Here is a 19751-nt window from a genome sequence, read left to right as displayed (position 1 = left end):
ATGAACTGTTTAAGGCTCTGGTTGGTTGCAAAGGAAACTGAAAGGAAGGGAAGTGAATTTTTCAAATCTTACAAAGATACTTTTATAATCATTATCTATGTGACAATATCATTAACTCCAAATAATTCTATATTTCACTGTAGTTTGTATCCAAATCCTTTTGGTTTGAAAAATAAAATATATCATTACTAAATATGATATATTAATTTAAGTAATATATACATTCACAGGGGATAATGATTACAATTTCATTTTTATAGGTTTGAAAATTTTCACTTCCCTCCCCTTTGATTTCGCTTGTAATCAACCCTAGCCAAAATACAGAAGCGATGGGATCCAAGGGTCCTTCCATATGAAAATAGAGGTACTATCTCCTAACCCCAAGATAGATTATAAATGAAACTTGTCATTGTACTTGAAAGAGCTATAGATGAAGGGTTTTAAACCGCTCAGATCAGATGGTCAGAATGTAGATCATGAATAACAGCTCAGCTCGTACAATTTTAAGGTAGATCCAGTACACTGTAACATCCACACAAGAAAGTCATAAAGGGAAAAACTTATACAGCAATTCCTTATACCTAGTACTCCTTAGTCCTAACCAAAAGATCCATTTCTGCCATTATTATTAGCTTCACAGAAACTCTGTTGGTGACAATTGCTCATCACTACCAACTTTTATTGTGACAAATTGAACTTATGAGGGTGGGCCCATGCAAGAATTTATACATCTAAGAGACCAAAATTTTAGATCAAAAGAAGTACTACATAAGCTTTAAAAGTCTAGAAATGACTTGTGTTTTGGTTTAATATATTTGCACTTCAGTGGGATGTCAATGACTAAACCAATTCACAGCATCAGTGTGGGGATTTTTGAAAGAACTCAGTCCAGTCAAAGTCAAATCCAATTTAAAATCCTCATTACAGCAAGCTATTTGAAAAATAGTCTGTCTGCTTTACAATGGACTTCCCTCATTTCTTCCACGAAATAATTCCTAGAGGAAGATGATACATCTTTTTAGGGGACTAGGTGCCAGTTTTCACTGTAGAATAGAGAAGCTTCTTTGATATTTACTGGTTCGTGGAAGGTTGCTGTTGGGCCTGGGGGTATACAACATGTCCAGATGCCTCGATATTGTGCTGTGTAGCTCCTTGAACCTGCACAATGAAAGAAAAGCCTTACAATTTCTGTACAATAGTATAGGTAGGGATGTTTGAGAACACACATCTATAGTAGGTTTTCCAAAAAGTGTCACCAGAATAGTCCCTTGAAATCTACCACAAAAGGCACATCAGCAGTTTTACTACCGGGAGATGAAGGCCACAGCTAACCTCTTCTATGGTGGAAATGTCGCCTAGGACTACTAACCATGTTAGTTTAACAATGGACAAGATCGCTAACGCTTCATCTGGTTTGAAGTAAAGTGACAGAAATTTTGATGGTAAAATGTGTAAATATCTATCAGGTGGGGGGACTCACAAGCATATGAGTCAGTTTACAAAATATCTTAACTGCTCCATCACCTTTTCAGGATTTCAAGACAAAGAAGACAATTGGTGGAGGGCATGAGAGGGATGGCCTATTTTACTTTGACATTGTGTTCTCATCGACAACGTCATTTGTTATCTATAGTGCTCCCGTACATTGGCACCACTGACCAAGACATCTTTCTCTCTCCAAGCTACAACTTATGGTCCCTAGTTATAAGTCTATCTCCCATATAGAATGTGAAGCTGGTGAGCTTGGCAAGCATCACTGTACTGTTTCTTCTGTCTCATAGTGTGTCTAGGAATCAGTCTTTATTTACTTTAGCTCATTCTGATATCTGGGGTCCTTGCAAGGTTAAAAGTCGGTCAAGTCCTTATTTTGTCATTTTTGTTGACGATCACTCTTGCATGAGATGGTTGAATCTTTTAAAGGATAGTTCAGAGTTTGTGTATGTATTTAAACAATTTTATAATGAAATTAAAATTCACTTTGGTGTGTGTTTGAAAATATTACGCAATGACAATGCTCTTGAGATTATTCAAAATGAAATTTATTCTTTTTATTCAAATAATGGTATCATCCATCAAACTAGTTGCTCTTCTACACCCTAACAAAATGGTGTACTGCCGGAATGGAAAAATTGGCACTTGATAGAAATTGCTAGGTCCTTAATGTTTCATATGAGTGTCCCCAAAATTTACCATTTTAACCGCCTGTTATTTGATTAATCAATGCCTTCCTCTGTTCTTCATAATAAATCTCCTTTCTCTATTATTTTCCCTTACAACTTATTTGGTCAACCACCACATTTTTTTATGCAAATGTTTGCTCATAATCTTCATCAGGGCATTGATGAACTGTCTTCTCATGCTACAAAGTGTCTTTATGGAGTACTCTCGCACCCAATATGGCTACCGTTGTTATAATCCTATTACCTGTCAGTAGTTTATTAGTGTTGATATTACAATTCTTTAGAATACTCCCTACTTTGGCATTTCCGACTTAGGTCTTGTCTCTCCTCCTCGCCCACCTATTCCTCAAGTCATTCCTCTTAAAGATTCTAACCATAAATCACAGAGACACCATTACAAGTATTCAAGCACCGTCCCAAGCAATCACCGCCAGTTGTTGTCATCCCTCACCTCTCTCCAAGTCTTTTCCTGAAGGTTCTTCTCTTGATGCCTTGCCTATTGTTCTTTGGAAAGATACTCATTCTTGTACTCAGAACTCTTTGGTTGCCTATCAAATTACTAATTATGTTTCTATTTTCCATCTTTCAGTTTCCTTTGTAAATTGACCTCCCACTATATCCCTACCAAATACTAAGATGTTTTATCTCAACTTGGGAACAAGTCAGCCATGAATGTGGAAATGGATAACTTGTTTTCTTGTAAGACTTAGAATATGGTAGATCTACCTCCAATTAGGGATCTTGTGTGGTGTAGTTAAGTGTATAGCATTAAGTATAACCATAATGGTTCGGTTGAGCAATTGAAAGTTCAATTGGTTTCTAAGGGTTATACTCAGACATGTGGAGTTGATTATTTTGAAAGCTTCTCTCTGATGCTCGCCTTAATTCTATGAGAATTTTGATGTCTTTGGCTGTTAACCTTGATTGGCCTCTGTTTTAGTTAGACATCAAGAATGCATTTCTGTATGATGATTTGAATGAGGAAGTTTATATAGAACAACCTCCTAGGAATGTTGCTCAAGGAAAGAATGCTAAAAAGGTTTGTAAAATGAACAAAGATATTTATAGGATGAAACAGTCCCCAAGAGAATGGTCTGATAAAGTAAAGTTGTTGTTGGTTGTGACTTTTCTCAATGTTATTTTGAGCACTCTGTATTCATTCGATGTCAAAGCTCAAAAGTTATTGTGCTGGTCGATGATATTACTATTTCTGGTAATGACTAGTCTAGAATTGAACATGTAAAGTCTTACTTAAAGCAGCACTTCCAGATGAAAGATTTAGTCGCTCTCAAATATTTTTCCTTGGCATTGAGGTTATTTGAAGTAAAAAAGGGGCTTAGTTTGTCTTAGTATGTTCTTGACCTTCTGAGTGAGACAGGAAGGGCTGTAAGCCTGTAGATACTCATATGGACCCTCAAGTTAAACTTGGAACATCTGATATCAAGGAATTTGCAGGCAAGCATCGGTATCAAAGGTTAGTCGGAAAACTTATTTATCTTACTGTTACTGACCTGATATATCATTGTTGTTGGTGTGATTAACTAGTTTATGGGGACACCTAAACAGGTTTATTGGGCGGCATCATGCTGTATACTAACGATTACTATGACATCTCCAGGGTGCTCTAGGGAAAGGTCTGTCTTATGCGTAATGGACACACCAATGTTGTTGGGAGGTAGCATGTTGTTTGTCAGCTCAAGTAAAAAATTTGGAGACTTGTTGACCATAGCCTTGTTTTGAAATGTATTTCTCCAAGGGTGTTCCAAGCTGGGCATGGGTGATTTCTTTGCCCCAGCTTGAGGGGGATTGTTAAGGGTGTCAGTTCTCTAGGGGTGTTATTGTAATGTCTTTCTTATTTAAGTGTTAAAGTCACTTATGTCCAGTCTTTAGGTCTTAGGTCTAGCTATTAGTTGTGAACCCGGTGGTCCTATTGTAATTTGTTTCTTTTTCTTCAACATAAATACAATCTCCCACCTATGGTTTTGAGTATTTTGCCCATTACTCAAACTGTGGGTTTTGTTCTCTTCCCTTCCCTCATCTTTCTCTTTGAGTTCTCTCTTCCACTCATCAGGTACTCATTCAAGTTTTGTTATTGTCACACTTCTTATTCTCTGCTATCTACTGCTAGCTCCTCTAATTTCTTCCCTGATTTCTTCTAATTCTATTCTCTATTCTTAAGAGTAATACAATCTCCCACCATTATTCTATTCTGGCCCTATTTTAGTTCTATCAATTCTACTGATTGTTACTCATCCTTGCACAAATATTGTGTGAATATCATTTTAAGCAATAATAATATTGGATACCCACAGAGAAACTGCAACTAAGAAAAGAGTATACTCCAGTAAGCACTAAACACTTCCCAAATAATATTACTCTGTGTGTGTGTGAGAGAGAGAGAGAGAGAGACTTCAATCAGGACTATTTTGGCTCAATGTAAACATCAGTTAGCCAATCAAAATTTTGTCACAATGATTTGGGTTCTGATTCCATTTCATTCAGCCTTGTGATACACTTTCTAGGTACTAGATTTTAGACTATGCTTAAGAGAGACTGCACACCTGTTGGTAACAGTCGACAGTCCATGCTGGAATCTGTGATGGAGTAATCTGTTGATGCTGTTGTTGTTGTTGTTGTTGTTGTTGTTGTTGTTGTTGTTGTTGTGTTGTTGTTGCTGTTGTTGTGGTTGCTGCTGCGGAGAAGGCTGTGGCTGTTGTTGCTGCTGCTGTTGTTGGTAGTACTGCTGCTGCAAAGAAAGTTGTGGCTGTTGTTGCGGCAGCCAATGGTGTTGTGGTTGCTGCTGTAGAGACTGTTGTGGTTGCAGCTGCTGGTATTGTAGATGCTGCTGATAGTGTTGTTGGTACATCTGTTGCTGATAGTAATACTGCCACATTTGTTGGGCATATGCTTGGTTATTCTGCATATGTACATGCTGCTCAATACTTTGCACTGGATATGGATAAACACTTGCTTGAGGTTGGGTAACGAGTTGCGCAACCTGCTGAGATTGAGGTACAGATACAAAGCTCTGTTGCTGAACATTTTGTGCAGGCCAGATGTGAGAACCTGCCACGCCTGCATAAACCTGAGTAGTAGATGGCTGATACTGGTTTTGTGCTTGGTTGCTACACTGAACTTGCAAATTGGGCCCAGACAAAGGCTGACAAGGATAACCTTGACTCATAATGATTTGAGACTGCATTTCAGCTGGTTGGCTATGTTGCTGTTGGGAAACCTGCAATTGTTGAGGCAGCTGGAGTTGTGGATACCCATGGAACCCATAATTGGCATCACCAGTAGATAGTGCAGTTTTATTAATACGCCGCCTGTTTCTTCCAGAATTACGATTGAATGCACTGCTTTTAGGTGCAAGTGGCTGTGAGTGTGCCTGTTCTTGTAAGGAACCTGGATTACTTTCTGCATGTAAAGGGCCATAATTCTTTTGAAGATGAAAATGGGTAGGGTCATCTGATTGTTTGCATGGAGGACTGGACATAGACGAGATGCCACCATTATTTGGCCTATTTCCATCTGAACTAGAGGTTTCTTCAGGGCCTTCATGGTCATGAGATCTAGGGGGAACAAAATCCTGAGATTCTAATGAAAGACTCTCCAGTGAAGGTGGTCTAAGATCAACTTTGGACTCCATGTCAGGCTCTTTCTGAACTTCATCTTCCCGTTTGTGGGGTTCTTGCAAAGGTTGTGAAACTTGAGGATCATAGGCTACTTTACGCACGGCATCATCACTAATTGGACTCTGATTTATTGCAAATTGTCCATGCAGCTCTTCCAAAACTTTAGGTGATCCCACCTGTTGTATTCTCTTTTGTGTATCATTATTACCTTCTTCTGATTGGGGTTGGTCAGTGACAGCCTGACTAAAAAGGATAACAGGATTTTTGGACAGTGATAGCTTCTGGTCTTGCTGCAAATGCTGAACTGAATCATGAGAACCGTCTTCTTCTGCAACATGATGAGGCACAGCCACAAGAAAATTCTGTCTTCCTTCCATACTCTTTTTCAAGTTCCAATCCTCTGTGGCCACAGATTCACATGAGGCAGGCCTCATTAAATGAGGAAAGAGCTTTCTGTGACGATCCCATGCCTTCCTGATATCATGGATAGTCCCACAAAGGTCCACAAACTGCTAGAGATAAAGATTCATTAGCCAAAGACAAAGGTGGCAAGAGAATGATATGAATTTCCATACATAATGTAAAACGAGGCAAGTGTCAAGGGAAAATCAAATTCTAAGAAAGTGGAGACAATGGATAAATTATTAACTGGGACTTCTGATAGAGACGGCTTGGCTCAGAAAAGGGCACTTCAAGTAGAACTGGCCATCTTATAGTTGGGCATAGACAAGAATGTGATTGTTTATATATTGTTCCTATAATGTCAAGCTCCAGCATGTAGAACTAGATATCAATAGGAATTGTGTGAATGTCCAACAGAAAGGATGACAGACATGCTCAATGGATATTCAAACCTTTCTCATTTTGGAGTTGAATTTCAGATGCAGAAATATACTACGCTGGTCTTCTAACTTTTCAAGAATCGGTAACAAGTATATTAGTATCACCAGTGACAAGCCTTCCCATTCTGCAGGTCTACCCTTTTCGCTCAAGTAGAGTTATTGTTAAAAGATAACAATTTCACATTAGCACATAAAGAAAACAATGTCGCAGAAGAAACTTGAAATAGAGTCTATAAACTTGAAATTTGACCTCCAAATATAAACTTGAAATTTCCTCACGATCTTTAGTAGTCAAGCCCTCTGATATTTCTGCCTCTGAAGATATTGCCTTAGCTACAATAGAGTCTATGATGCTCATTTCTCTTGGTCCTCGGTGCATCATCTCAAAGTTTATTAATCCCTACAGAAATAACAAACCACCAGCAAGTAGCTGGAGTCATCAAATATACAATAAAATGAGCTTCCCAATATGATGCTGTAAGATATGAAGTTTGGACATACAATTTATTCGCAGGACCTATTGAAATCCATGAAATTAATAGAATTTAACCCAGTAGAACTATGTGACAGTTAACCACAAAGCTATGGATGGTCTAACCATTACAATGACGAGGGTCTTATAAGCTGATTCCTAGTGAACTGAAACTAGGGCCTGTGCCAAGACTTGCATCCAATTTACATCCTATAACAATTACAAACAATAACAACAAGAATGATTATGATGATATTATTAATAATAAAATAGTAGTAGTACTACTAAAATGAATCATCCTTGATTAACTGGATTCACTGGTTACAACATTGATTAATTATGATCTGTTAAGCACGAAGATCAAGAACATGTAGGGCAAGTAGTCATTTCCACTAAGACAAAATCAAGCACTCAAAGAAATGTATCATCCTTTAACGGTGAAAGAATATCTAGATGGCTAAAAGGGAGATCATACCTCCAGAAGTAATTTGCTACAAGGGGCATGTTCGATACCCTTCATAAAAACTTCTCTAGCAGCATCTATGCTACCAGTGATCTACAAAGTACAAAAAAGGAAATGTTAGAAAAGAACCAATGATTCCATCTCCTAAGTAAATGTAAACATCATAGACAATATCCGCTACATGACTAAAAGAGAGGAAAAGACAAAAACAACTACTTTATGCCCCGATTAATGACAAGCTCCAAGAAAGCCGTTTGAGGTTGTATGGTCATGTTCAACGGAGGCCCAGGGACGCCCCAGTAAAGAGGAGCGATATGATAACAATCGAGGGAGCTAAAAGATCCAAGGGCAAGCATAAAATGACCATAGGAAAAGTTGTGAGGAATGACATGCAAAGTCTAGGTCGTGTCCTTAGTATGACCTCGGATAGAGTATATTGGAGGGCCAGGATCCATGCAGCTGACCCCATTTAGCTGTCTCTCCTATCTTGCTGGGTTGTGCCTTTATCCTCTGACTTTCATCTTTCATCTCTATGCCATTTATCTTCGTCATTCTTTTTCTTATTTATTTCATTTCTCTTTTTATGTTTGGATCTCATTTTTCCCTACTTTGTTTTGCACGGATCCTTGGAGCCGACCCCATTACATGGATCCTTGCCTCCAATCAACTCTATTCGACGTCATACTTGATAAAAAGCCTAAGCTATGCATGTCTTTCCACATCACTTGTCCTAAGGTCATTTTAAGTCTACCCCTAGCTCTTTTAGATCCTTCAATCTGAATCGTATCACTCCTCTGTACTGGGACATCCAAAGGCCTCCGTTGAACATGGTAGTGCCACCTCAAACGACTTTCTCGTAGCGTATCATGTATGGAGGTACTCCCAAACCAACACTAATACAATCATTCCTACTTTATCCTTCTTAGTTTTACCACTCATCTAACTCAACATCCTCATCTCTGATACATTCAATTTATCTACATGATGCTTCTTAACGGTCCAACATTCCGCACCATACATCATAGCTAGTCGTTTGTCTGTCCTATAAAATTTTTCCTTAAAAGTTTTAAAGGAATACGTCGTATCACACAATACTCTGGATGCACTTCTCCATTTCATCCATCCTATTTTAATTCTTTTTAGAACATCATCCTGTATATCACCTTCTTTAAGAACCTCATAATAAAACTATGATTGAACAGCCTTCTAGGAAACAAACCAAATAATAAGTCCAAAAAACTCATTTAACTGAATGCACCATTTTTTTAAGATTATGTAGGCATTAACATGATAGAGATAAGTATAAATAAATATAAAAATATATTAGCTACATATATTCTAAGTTATTGTGACCAAAAAAAAAAATGGAAAAGAAGGTCTTTTCATTTGCAAATAAATGGAACTTGGAAGTACAAACTCTCCCACTCAAACGTCCAAACAAGTTCACGCCATTAAATATATTTCTGTCACTTAAGGAGTAATGCAAACTATTAGTTGTTACATCTGATCAGGTTGCAATCAATCGATCTGGATTTAGGAAACATTTAATTGCAATTAACAGTTCAATAGTGCCACCAAATAATTCAAGGACCTTTTATGCAGAAAAACCACATGATATCTAATTATCTACAACTCCAATCAATCATGCAAACCCAGCAGTATTTCCTCTTTTTTGGTTCTTCTTGAACTTCATTTCTTTTGAGAAAAGTTTTTTCCCAACAGAAGCATGTTAGCAATGAAGGAAAGTTTCCTTCAAATAGAAGAATTTTGACTTTCAAAAAGATCTTCTAGTTTTTTCCTCTTAGAAATAAATGTTCTAGTTATTTTCAGGAAGTAATATTTGTGCTAATACCAAATACAACAACCAAACCATATAAAAAAGACAAACACATTTTGCACAAAGTTCAGAATAACATCCATAAATGTATGAAATCTATCTGCAAGAATAGCCAACTAATCACATTAAGTAAAGGTCCATTAGTTTACAAAGAAAGTTAAAGTGTAAAAATTTGAGTAGCTTACCATGTATTTAAAGCGAGAAAAATGAACATAAAGAATGGAAAGAGAGTGTAAATTCTGCTCCTCTTTTGCCATTTCAAGTGCTTTTTCATATACATTAGAGGCTGCTCCCAAATTTCCCTGGCAAAAGTGGAAAAAAGTCAACTACTTTTTCTCAACCAAAAGGCGGGGGGCGGGGGCGGGGGCGGGGGCGGGGGGAGGGGAGGAGGCAAAGGGTATACATACCAGCCGTTTTTCCATATTAGCCTCCTTTACAACATAATCAATGAAAGCAGAGCCTAGTCCCAGATTGCGTTTAGGAAATGCAGCACGGGAACCACATACATCTCCTATTTGCTCCTTAAATCTTGCACAGAAAAAGTGAATCGCTGGCACTTGCTGCTGACAAAGGGGGAAAAAATAAGGCCACTCTAGTGACAACCACTTATGGGAAAAAAAATCTCCAAAAATCTTATAGTAGTAGCTATGCTGCAGAAGATGTTAACAGAACCGTTACTTGAAACTAATGCTCCAAAGAGATAGTTGTTTGATTAAAGGTTAAAGGGGAGTAATGGACACAGAATCTTAAAGTACCACCTCATAAGATAGATTCAAGCTCTTGTGCCTTGTTTAGTGAATCAAAACCTATCCAATAACAGTGGTTGAAATCCATAAAAAAATTATGGTAAACACATGAGCATACCCAATAAAAAAAAAAGCATGGCATGAAGAGTGATCATGATCATGTTCTCTTTCGTTTTCATCAACTGGATGGTGGTTGCTTTTTTAATTCCGATTTTACTGAAAGTCCATTACTCCATTTACATTAGGATAAGAGCTTTTTATTCATGTTTCTGATCCCAACAAGTACCAGGATATAGTAAAGTGAGTTGCCTTGAACATTTCTCCTGTCTAATTAGGAGCTGGAGTCAAATTAGTGGTGTAATGTAACTTTGAGCAGCAGAACTTCGAACTTAATCTCAAGTATGCAACTTTCCCTTACTTAGGCCCCAAGGAGAGTTGTACTTGTGACTTCTTAGTTTTTAGATGTTGGTCTTTGCCAACTGAGCAACTTTCCTTGAATATTGATAACATATTATTTCAATTGTGATGAAACATTATTCGAATAAGCAATCAGAAAGATCTAACACTGATTTTAGAGGTCACTATCACCACCACTACTATAGCTTCTCCTTCCATTCTCCGAAATATTCTCCAAGCATTTGAGAAGATTTGGAAACACATCTAACTTCAATCTAAACCAATAGCTGTCTGAAAATTGGACATCAACTCACCAGCCTGAACTTCAATCAAAGAAATGCTTTCGCATACTCATTCCCAAAGAGCCTGTAGAGTCTATAGACTATAGAGTCTTTAGTACATATCACGTAAATTGTTAGCAGAAAAGCACTTGTCTTAACCATACCTGCATTTCTGTACCTTATAGCAAGGGAAGGAAAAATTCCTTATGTGAAACTGTACTACCTTTCCAAGCATTCACACAGAACCTTCCACTCAACCAATGCTACATATTCAATTAAATCCTAACTCATTAAAATATTTTTCGTATTAACCCAACATGCATAATTATTGGGCTTCCCCATATTCATAGACACTCAACTTGAAACTAATTCCTCTCTCATTGATTGGGGAAAGAGTATAAATTCCATAGAAACATTGCATAAACAACGGGGCCAACATTTTCTTTTCTTGGTCCTCTATTTCGAAGGACTTCAATAACATCAAATATATGTGAAATTGTATTCAGTAAGAAAGCTCTCATAAATGGCCCTCCCTCATCATTGGTGGTCAGTAAGTTTTCCTCTATGTAAATCTATAGTTTGATTCTGCTTTTTCTTACAACACACTTGTCTTATTCATAATAAAAACATATATAAGTCACCAAGGCTCAGTATTTATTCTCAACAAATATTTTTTCATTTTATTTTCCTCTTTTCTTTGGGTGGGGGGTATTTAATTTTTCTTAACATATAAGATGATAGAATGAATCTACTTGTGAGAGATTTATCATATAACATATTTAATGAGGGCAAGCAAGTCATTAAATAATATTTGATCCAAATTAGACTGATCAATACCTTCAGAAAAACCTGTGTCACTCGAACAAGTGCGAAGTTTGCTATCTCCCTTCCACCACTAGTTTCCATAAATTCCACATAACGCATCCAGAACTCGGGGTAATTGGCACAGGCAATTAAGCATCTCTCATATAGTTTTACAGTCTGTCATAAGAAAAAGATACAGATTTAAGACACTAACAAGGAACAGACAGAAATCCACCTAACACAACTACAATGGACCAATATATACCCAATCAAAATCTCCTTGCATCTCAACAAAGTCCAGATAGTGATGCCAATTTTCTAATTGACTGGCATCAAGTGGTTTTACATGGAAATAAGACCTCTGTATTTGACTCTCAAAGCAATGGATCTTTGCATCCATCTGACTTGCTTTCTGATAGAGAAGTTCTCCAGAAGATAAGTATTTCCGCAATGCTTCAGCCCTATGCAAGCCAACTGCTGGATCCACAAGGTCATTGATGACGGCAAGGATTTCCTCATTTTGAAAAGCTGAATCCTCCCTGATCTCAATATTTGCAAGAGCTTCTGATTTCTCTCTTGTGACACAGGCACTCTGGCATCCTATCTCTTCTTCCCAAATGGAAACCAATTTCTTAAAACTGAAGGATTAGTGAGAAAATATCCAATAACTAACATTGTACAAAGTTGCTTAACTTCTTGTCTACAAATCAATACTAATTTAGAATAAAGTAACAATAGAATTAATAGAATTACAAGTGGAAAATTACAGAACACAAATTTATCAAAAAAATAGTAACAGAGTATAATAAACGGAAAGAAAAGCTGCACTACTATTGGTTAAGGATCGATAAAGGCAAAAAAAAAAAGAAGTGACAATTAGAAAGAGATGTGATGCCACATAGTTATCGCATGGAATTTCCGTTGAAAATAATCATACTACCAAGTACCACCATTGCTATTGCACTGCCCAGTCCCAAGTCTCGGAAGGAGACAAAAATAAAAGGGCAGCACCAAGTCAGCAACTTGCTATAAATCTTTGACGAGACATTAGAAGATGAATTTAGCAGCTGATTGCTAATATGGAGAGAATGAACCAATGCACATTCCAAGGATTCAATGAGCCTCCATGCAGGTTATAAAGAGAGTATAGAGTAAGGGAGACCTTTTTTGCCTCTTGAGTTTTAAAAAGTAAGGAACTTAGAGGGTACTTATTTAACATTAGGTAGGAGTGGTAAAGTTTTTTCAGCTGTAATCTTCCTCATTGATCCTCATACAAGGATGCAGTCTAGTATAGTTAACCACATTTGTATCTTTCTATCTACCTCTGTTAGTAAATTTGCTTCTCATTACAAAAATACATTTTCCCAACCTGACAGCCAGGTTTTCCTTTTTAAGTTCATGCTGCATTATCACCTGGATGCAATGAAAATTGGTAATGATGCCCCCATAGTTGTCGAGGTATCATCTAGGCGCCTTGCTGGTGTCACCTTAAAATTTTCCCACTTGACCACCTTGGTTCACCTAGGTGCCATGAAAACTATGGATGCCCCTAAAAGTGACATGCCACATCCTTGCCCAATTATAATGAGAATTATGCAAGGCTTATGGGCAAGGGTAAGGGCAAGGAAAAGGGCAAGGGCAAGGGCAAGGGCAAGAGCAAGAGCAAGATCAAGAGAAGGAGCTACTCCGGCTCTGTAACTTGGAGAAGAAAAACCTCACCAGTCTACTACAGATAGCAAGAAAAGGATATTCAATAGCATTTCACAAAATTGAAACCACAAGTAAATTCAATAACTCTTCATAAATTTGTAGGAGACCCTCTCATAAATCAAAACCATCAGATGAGGTAAGACACACCTATCATAATAGCTATGTAATTTTCTCGTTGGAAATCGTAGAGTCTGGATGTAAATGTAAGCTAGGGAACTCCATTGCTTCTGAGAATACTCAAATTTGATATATTTATCCCACAGTTGATGGCACAAGTAGTCCTTTCCAACAAAAGACAATCCTCTTTCAAATAATCTGTCAGGCAAATTTGAGAGGGAAATATTAATTATAAAAAAGCATCTTATATCTGATACTAAACTATGTAATATTAAAAGACCAGAGTACAGAAGACAAGTGTTGACGGAATCCTATCACTCAATCATCTTTGCTAGAATAGTAAACCTAGGTGAAAAAATAAAATGAATGAACAATTAGGGGGAGCAGTTAGTAGCTCCCATCAACCTGGATTAATCCGTCAAAGCTATAGTCCCATCACAGTTATGCTAACTTCAGAGGATATGATATACCTTCGGATATCAAGTGGATCTTCAAACAACAACATACCAAAGCTACAGTAATCAACCCACAGACCAACGCTGTAGGTTGCTGATTGCACTGCCTGCTCATAAATTTCAACGACTTTGTCAAAGGTGGATAAGCGTGCCTTGTGATTAGCATACTTCTTCCAGTAACCATAACACAAAGGAAACTGAGATAGGAAGGACTCATACACCAAAGATATCTTTCCTATGTCATCCTGCACAAATTAAACCAGAGGTATTACAGCAAAAAATACCGCAGTATACATTCATAACTGAGAGTGAACTGATGTAGGGGGTTCCTAGGTGACTAGGTTTCCTACAAGGTTAACTAGCCAAGTAGGGTAGACTCAAGGGGCTTGGGTTGGACAGGGTAAGGGAAGCTCAGCAAACAAGATTGACATGCAAGTAAAGTGAGATTAATGAATAATGTAGCAATGAACAATAATCGTCTAAGCATAAAACACATAAACTCACTCAAGTTTCAGGTGGGAATGTGGGGTAGGGAACATGGCAGCAACTATGTGTTTAAGTTTAGCACGAGTCTATCAAGACATTAAGCAAACTAAGTAAACCAAACAATGCCCAAAATCAACTAACTAATGAAAGGTAAAACAGCAGAAGTTTCTTTAGGGAAAACAATAAGTATTGGCTTAAAAAAAAAAAAAAAAAAAAAAAAAAAAAAAAAAAAAAAAAAAAGAGAAAAGGTATATGTTCAGATTTCAGTGGGGACTAATGGAGGTAATGGGAGGCCAATGAATGTAGAACAGGGGGGGGGTTCTTTACTTACTTCCTTGTTGTCTAAAGTCTGAGGAGAAGAGAAGAACTCGAGGTCCTCCAAGATAAAGAGTTGCAGCTCACCCTACTTGATAAACAACAGCAGTCCCGATTGTTGGAGAAGTTCCAGCAACAACCCAGTTGGGGTTTTCTCGATGGAGATAATCTCTAATGATGGTGAACAATTTCTGCAATAGGGGAGCAGCTACAGGGAAGACAGAAAACAGAAAAGAGAGGGGTGAAGGTCGAGAAAGGGAGAAGGAGAATGGGAGAGAGAGCCGTAAGTGATGAGAAGAGGGAGAGGGCAGCGAGAGAGAATTCGTAGAGGGGATTTAGGGGGGGCTGTTTTGCCTTCAATAATCTTCATTCATTGAATTAAAACCTTGGCCAATGGCCTTACATAAATAAGAGACTAATTACTAAAAAGAAAAGATTATTCTAGGAATGCTATTTCATAAACAAATAAACTTTCTAAAAAGAAATCAATAGGAAAATTACTTAGTTTCCTAATTAACTTAAAGACTCAAATAAACAAAATCCTAGGAAATAAAATTACTAAACTATCAGATTTGGTGGGGGCCACACAATCTTGGCAAAATTTGGAAGGAGAGGACTCGATCCAGCGCTGGAAAGGCTGGATCGAGCCTTCCTTCTTCTTCTTCCTTCTGCTAATCCTCCAACCACAACGAAGGTTGGGTCTTCTTCTTTCTTCCGTTGTACGTCTTCATGTCCCCATCAACTCTCCCCGGCTTGGAAGAATTCACCTCCGGTGAATTAAAGCTCATGTAATATTCAAGTAGGTCTGGGTTGAGTTGTTGGGCTTCTTGCATTGTGATCTAGGAGTTGTCAATTTCCGGACGCCCACGCCACTTGATCAAAAACTCTCTTGAACCTCCAGTGTGTGTGGATACAATCCTCTCATCAAGGATTTCTTCAACTTCTTCAGTTCTATTCGTGACCTTAGGTACAGGTGGTAAGGAAGTTGGGGGAAGTGGTTGGGTTGGTTCAGTAGTATCATCAAGGGTGAAAGGGAACTCCACAAGGTCATTAGGGTAAAAGGGGGTAATGGTAGAGGCACCATGGTATGGGACAAGATCTTCCACGTTGAAAATGTTATTGATTTCCATACTAGCTGGTAGATCAAGGACATAAGCATTGGCACCTATCCTCTTAAGTACCTTGAAAGGACCTGTGCTACGAGCATGTAGTTTGCTCGCTTTTCCCCTAACAAAACGTTGCGGCTTAATTCTAACCATCACCATATCGCCCTCTTGAAACTCTTGTAGCCTTCTGTGCACATTTGCCTTTGACTTATATTGATCATTGCTCAATGCTATCTGTCTTCTTATACCTGCATGCAAATCATGTATATGCTGAGCAAAAGACTCGGCTGACTGGGAGGTCCTGGAAGTAGACACGACTGGGATAAGTCTATGGGTGCTCGGGGTTGATATCCTGAACAGATCTCAAAGGGGGACAGACCAGTGGTACGGTTCTTAGAACTATTACATGCAAACTCAGCCTGGCTAAGTACTCGATCCCAACTGGTAAGGTGTTCTCCTATGAGGCAACATAATAAATTCCCTAAGCTCCTATTGACAACCTCGGTCTGGCCATCGGTCTAAGGGTGGAAAGCGGAGGAATAACGGAGCTTCGTGCTCATCATCCGCCATAGGGTCCTCCAAAAATGACTGGTGAACTTAACATCCCTATCGGACACTATGGTGAGGGGCAACCCATGGTACTTGACAACCTCATTAAATAAAAGTTTGGCTACTATAGATGCATCAGAGGTCTTCGAGCATGGGATGAAATGGGCCATCTTCGAGAAGCGGTCCACAACCACATAAATAGAATCATGGCCTCTCGAAGTTTTTAGTAGACCAAGCACGAAGTCCATGCTAAGGTCCTGCCAAGGGGAATGGGGAACGGGTAGGGGAGTGTACAAACCCGTGTTTTGCTTTTGTTGTTTGGCAGTCTGGCATGTCCTACACTGACTCACAACTCTAGCAACATCCCTCTTCAGTCCTGGCCAAAAGAATCGGTCCTCAACGAGGGTGATGGTCTTATCTCGACCGAAATGGCCAGCGACTCCCCCAGCATGCAATTCCCAGATCAGGAAATCTCGAGGTGAAGTCCTGAGAATGCACAACTTGCTTCCTTTAAAAAGGAAGCCCTCCCTAAGTAGGTAGTCCGAGCAGTTGACCGGGTTACCTTCACTCAAGGAAGTGAATGGCTCACTAAAATCAGGACAGGTGGAGTATTGGTCCTTGACTTGCTCGAACCCTACAACCTCTACACTGATTGCTTGGAGTAGCACACTAGCTCGACTCCAAGCATTGGTGCAACTGAGGAACATGTTCACCCGACTCAATGCATCTGCAGCAGTATTCTCGACACCAGGTCTGTGCTTGAGTACAAAAGTGTACTCTTGAAGAAACTCAACCCACTTGGCATGTCTCTGGTTAAGTTTCTTTTGGGCACTATCTCAGAGCCTGGTGGTCAGAGAATAGCACGAATTCTTGCGGTAAAAGGTAATGTCGCCAATAGCGCAGTGATTGGACAACCGCATAGAATTCCTTGTCGTATGTGGAATATCGTTGCCTAGCTTCATTAAGCTTCTCACTAAAATAGGCAATAGGGTGGCCCTCTTGTCCTAGGACACCACCTATCCCAATACCAAATGCATCGCAATTCACTTCGAAGACCTTAGAGAAATCTGATAGACGTAGGACTAGAGCTTCAGTCATAAGCTTTTTAATCTCATTAAAGGCCTTCACGGCACTCTTAGTCCATTGAAACTCCTTTTTCATGCAATCGGTGATAGGAGACATAATGGAACTAAACCGGTGAATGAACCTCCTGTAGAAAGTGGCAAAGCCATGAAAGCTTCTTACCTCATTGACATTAGTTGGCTCAGGCCACTCTATAATCGCTCTCACTTTCTCAGGGCCAACAGATACTCCCTGAGTTGACACAACAAATCCCAGGAAGATGACTTGATCCCTCATGAAGGTGCACTTCTTAAGGTTGACATAGAGTTTCTCTTGTAAGAGCACATGAAAAACCTTCTGTAAGTGATGCAAGTGGGAAAACAAGGTCTTACTATAGATGAGGATGTCATCAAAGTAAACCACTAGGAACTTGCCAATGAATGGTTGAAGCACTTGATTCATTATCCTTATGAAGGTGCTAAGTGCATTTGACAAGCCAAAAGGCATGACTAACCACTCAAAGAAGCCATCCTTCGTCTTGAAGGCTGTCTTCCACTCATCTCCAGGCCTAACCCTAATCTGGTGATACCCGCTCTTGAGATCAATCTTCGAAAAGATCGAAGAGTTGGCCATCATATCCAACATGTCATCAAGCCTAGGGATAGGGAACCTATACTTGATGGTGATCTTATTGATGGCCCTACTATCAACACATATACGCCAGGTGTCATCTTTCTTTGGCGTGACCAAGGCAGGTACAGCACACGGGCTAAGGCTTTCCCTAATGAATCCCTTCTGTAGCAGTTCATCCACTTACTGTTTGAGTTCGGTGTGTTCTTTGGGATTCATTCGGTAATGGGGTAAGTTCGGGAGAGAGGATCCTGGAACTAAGTCAATAGCATGTTGGATATCACGCATAAACGGTAACTCATCAGGTAGTTCTTCAGGGAATAACCTCTCGAATTTTCTCAACAAGAACCGCACTTCTCTAGGAGCCTCAGTAAATAAGTGTGACCTATCGGTATTATTCTGTATGGCAACTAGAGTATAAATCACCCCTGACTCTTGACACTCTCTTTCAAATTGTTGTTGATTTAAAATGTTGAGTGTTTTGGTGGGGGTGTGTTTGGATGTAATTCCCTTGTGTTCTGGAACCCTAACTTCCCTAGGGGCACTGGGGGTCAGTCTAATCTTCTTCCCTTTGAACTCAAAGACATAGGTGTTAGACTTCCCGTAATTGGTGACATCCCGATCATATAACAAGGGTCTACCTAGGATGATGTGGGCAACATCCATCTCTAAGACATCACACCACACTTGATCCTCATATCCTGCAAAGTGTAGGGGAACTAAACACCTCAGATTAACGGGAATGGTGGACTAATCAACCCAGGCAACCTTGTAAGGCTTGGGGTGGGCTTCAGGTTTGAGGCCCATTCGAGCAACAACGCTCTTGGTGACCACATTCATACAACTCCCGCTGTCTATGGCGACACGGCAGTTCTTACCCAGTTGGGGTTTTCTCGATGGAGATAATCTCTAATGATGGTGAACAATTTCTGCAATAAGGGAGCAGCTACAGGGAAGACAGAAAACAAAAAAGAGAGGGGTGAAGGTCGAGAAAGGGAGAAGGAGAATGGGAGAGAGAGCCGTAAGAGATGAGAAGAGGGAGAGGGCAGCAAGAGAGAATTCGTAGGGGGGATTTAGGGGGGGCTGTTTTGCCTTCAATAATCTTCATTCATTGAATTAGAACCTTGGCCAATGGCCTTACATAAATAAGAGACTAATTACTAAAAAAAAAAGATTATTCTAGGAATGCTATTTCATAAACAAAAAACTTTCTAAAAATAAATCAATAAGAAAATTACTTAGTTTCCTAATTAACTTAAAGATTCAACGAAACAAAATCCTAGGAAATAAAACTAATAAACTATCAGATTTGATGGGGGCCACACAATCTTGGCAAAATTTGGAAGGAGAGGACTTGATCCAGCGCTGGAAAGGCTGGATCGAGCCTTCCTTTCTTCTTCTTCCTTCTTCTAATCCTCCAACCACAACGAAGGTTGGGTCTTCTTCTTTCTTCTGCTGTACATATTGATGTCTCCATTATGAACATTATTCAAAACTTTAAACAAATAAATTGAAAGACAAATTAATTCAGGAGCATGATCACCACCATTGGATGTGCTTTGATCTCTTATTTTGGACCGTTGATTTGTATTTTTGTATTTTGGTTGTATAGTAATAATATAGGAATAATAGGATAGATACATGGGATAGTCTTTCAAATCGTTA

General features: G+C 39.0%; 1 protein-coding gene across 4 annotated transcripts in view; it reads right to left on the bottom strand.

Moving 5' to 3' along the window:
- Positions 1-751: 751 nt before the first annotated feature.
- LOC122072642 (putative uncharacterized protein DDB_G0271606) overlaps positions 752-19751 on the bottom strand; it is a 28106-nt gene continuing 9106 nt past the window's right edge. The window contains exons 3-12 of one of the 4 annotated variants that reach the window (XM_042637014.1): positions 13954-14183; positions 13514-13681; positions 11922-12294; positions 11690-11833; positions 9837-9992; positions 9615-9731; positions 7605-7685; positions 6908-7057; positions 4742-6324; positions 752-1158 (exon numbers count right to left, since the gene is read on the bottom strand). In XM_042637014.1, the coding sequence (XP_042492948.1) occupies positions 1041-1158; positions 4742-6324; positions 6908-7057; positions 7605-7685; positions 9615-9731; positions 9837-9992; positions 11690-11833; positions 11922-12294; positions 13514-13681; positions 13954-14183 (3120 nt within the window). In that variant the 3' untranslated portion in view covers positions 752-1040. Of the gene's footprint in view, positions 1159-4741; positions 6325-6907; positions 7058-7604; positions 7686-9614; positions 9732-9836; positions 9993-11689; positions 11834-11921; positions 12295-13513; positions 13682-13888; positions 14184-19751 lie in introns of those variants that run through there. The other 3 variants (XM_042637015.1, XM_042637017.1, XM_042637016.1) reach the window with 3 other exon arrangements.

Source organism: Macadamia integrifolia, chromosome 3 (genome assembly GCF_013358625.1).
Source record: "Macadamia integrifolia cultivar HAES 741 chromosome 3, SCU_Mint_v3, whole genome shotgun sequence".
NCBI classification, from domain to species: domain Eukaryota; kingdom Viridiplantae; phylum Streptophyta; class Magnoliopsida; order Proteales; family Proteaceae; genus Macadamia; species Macadamia integrifolia.
This window is presented reverse-complemented; position numbering and strand designations above follow the sequence as displayed.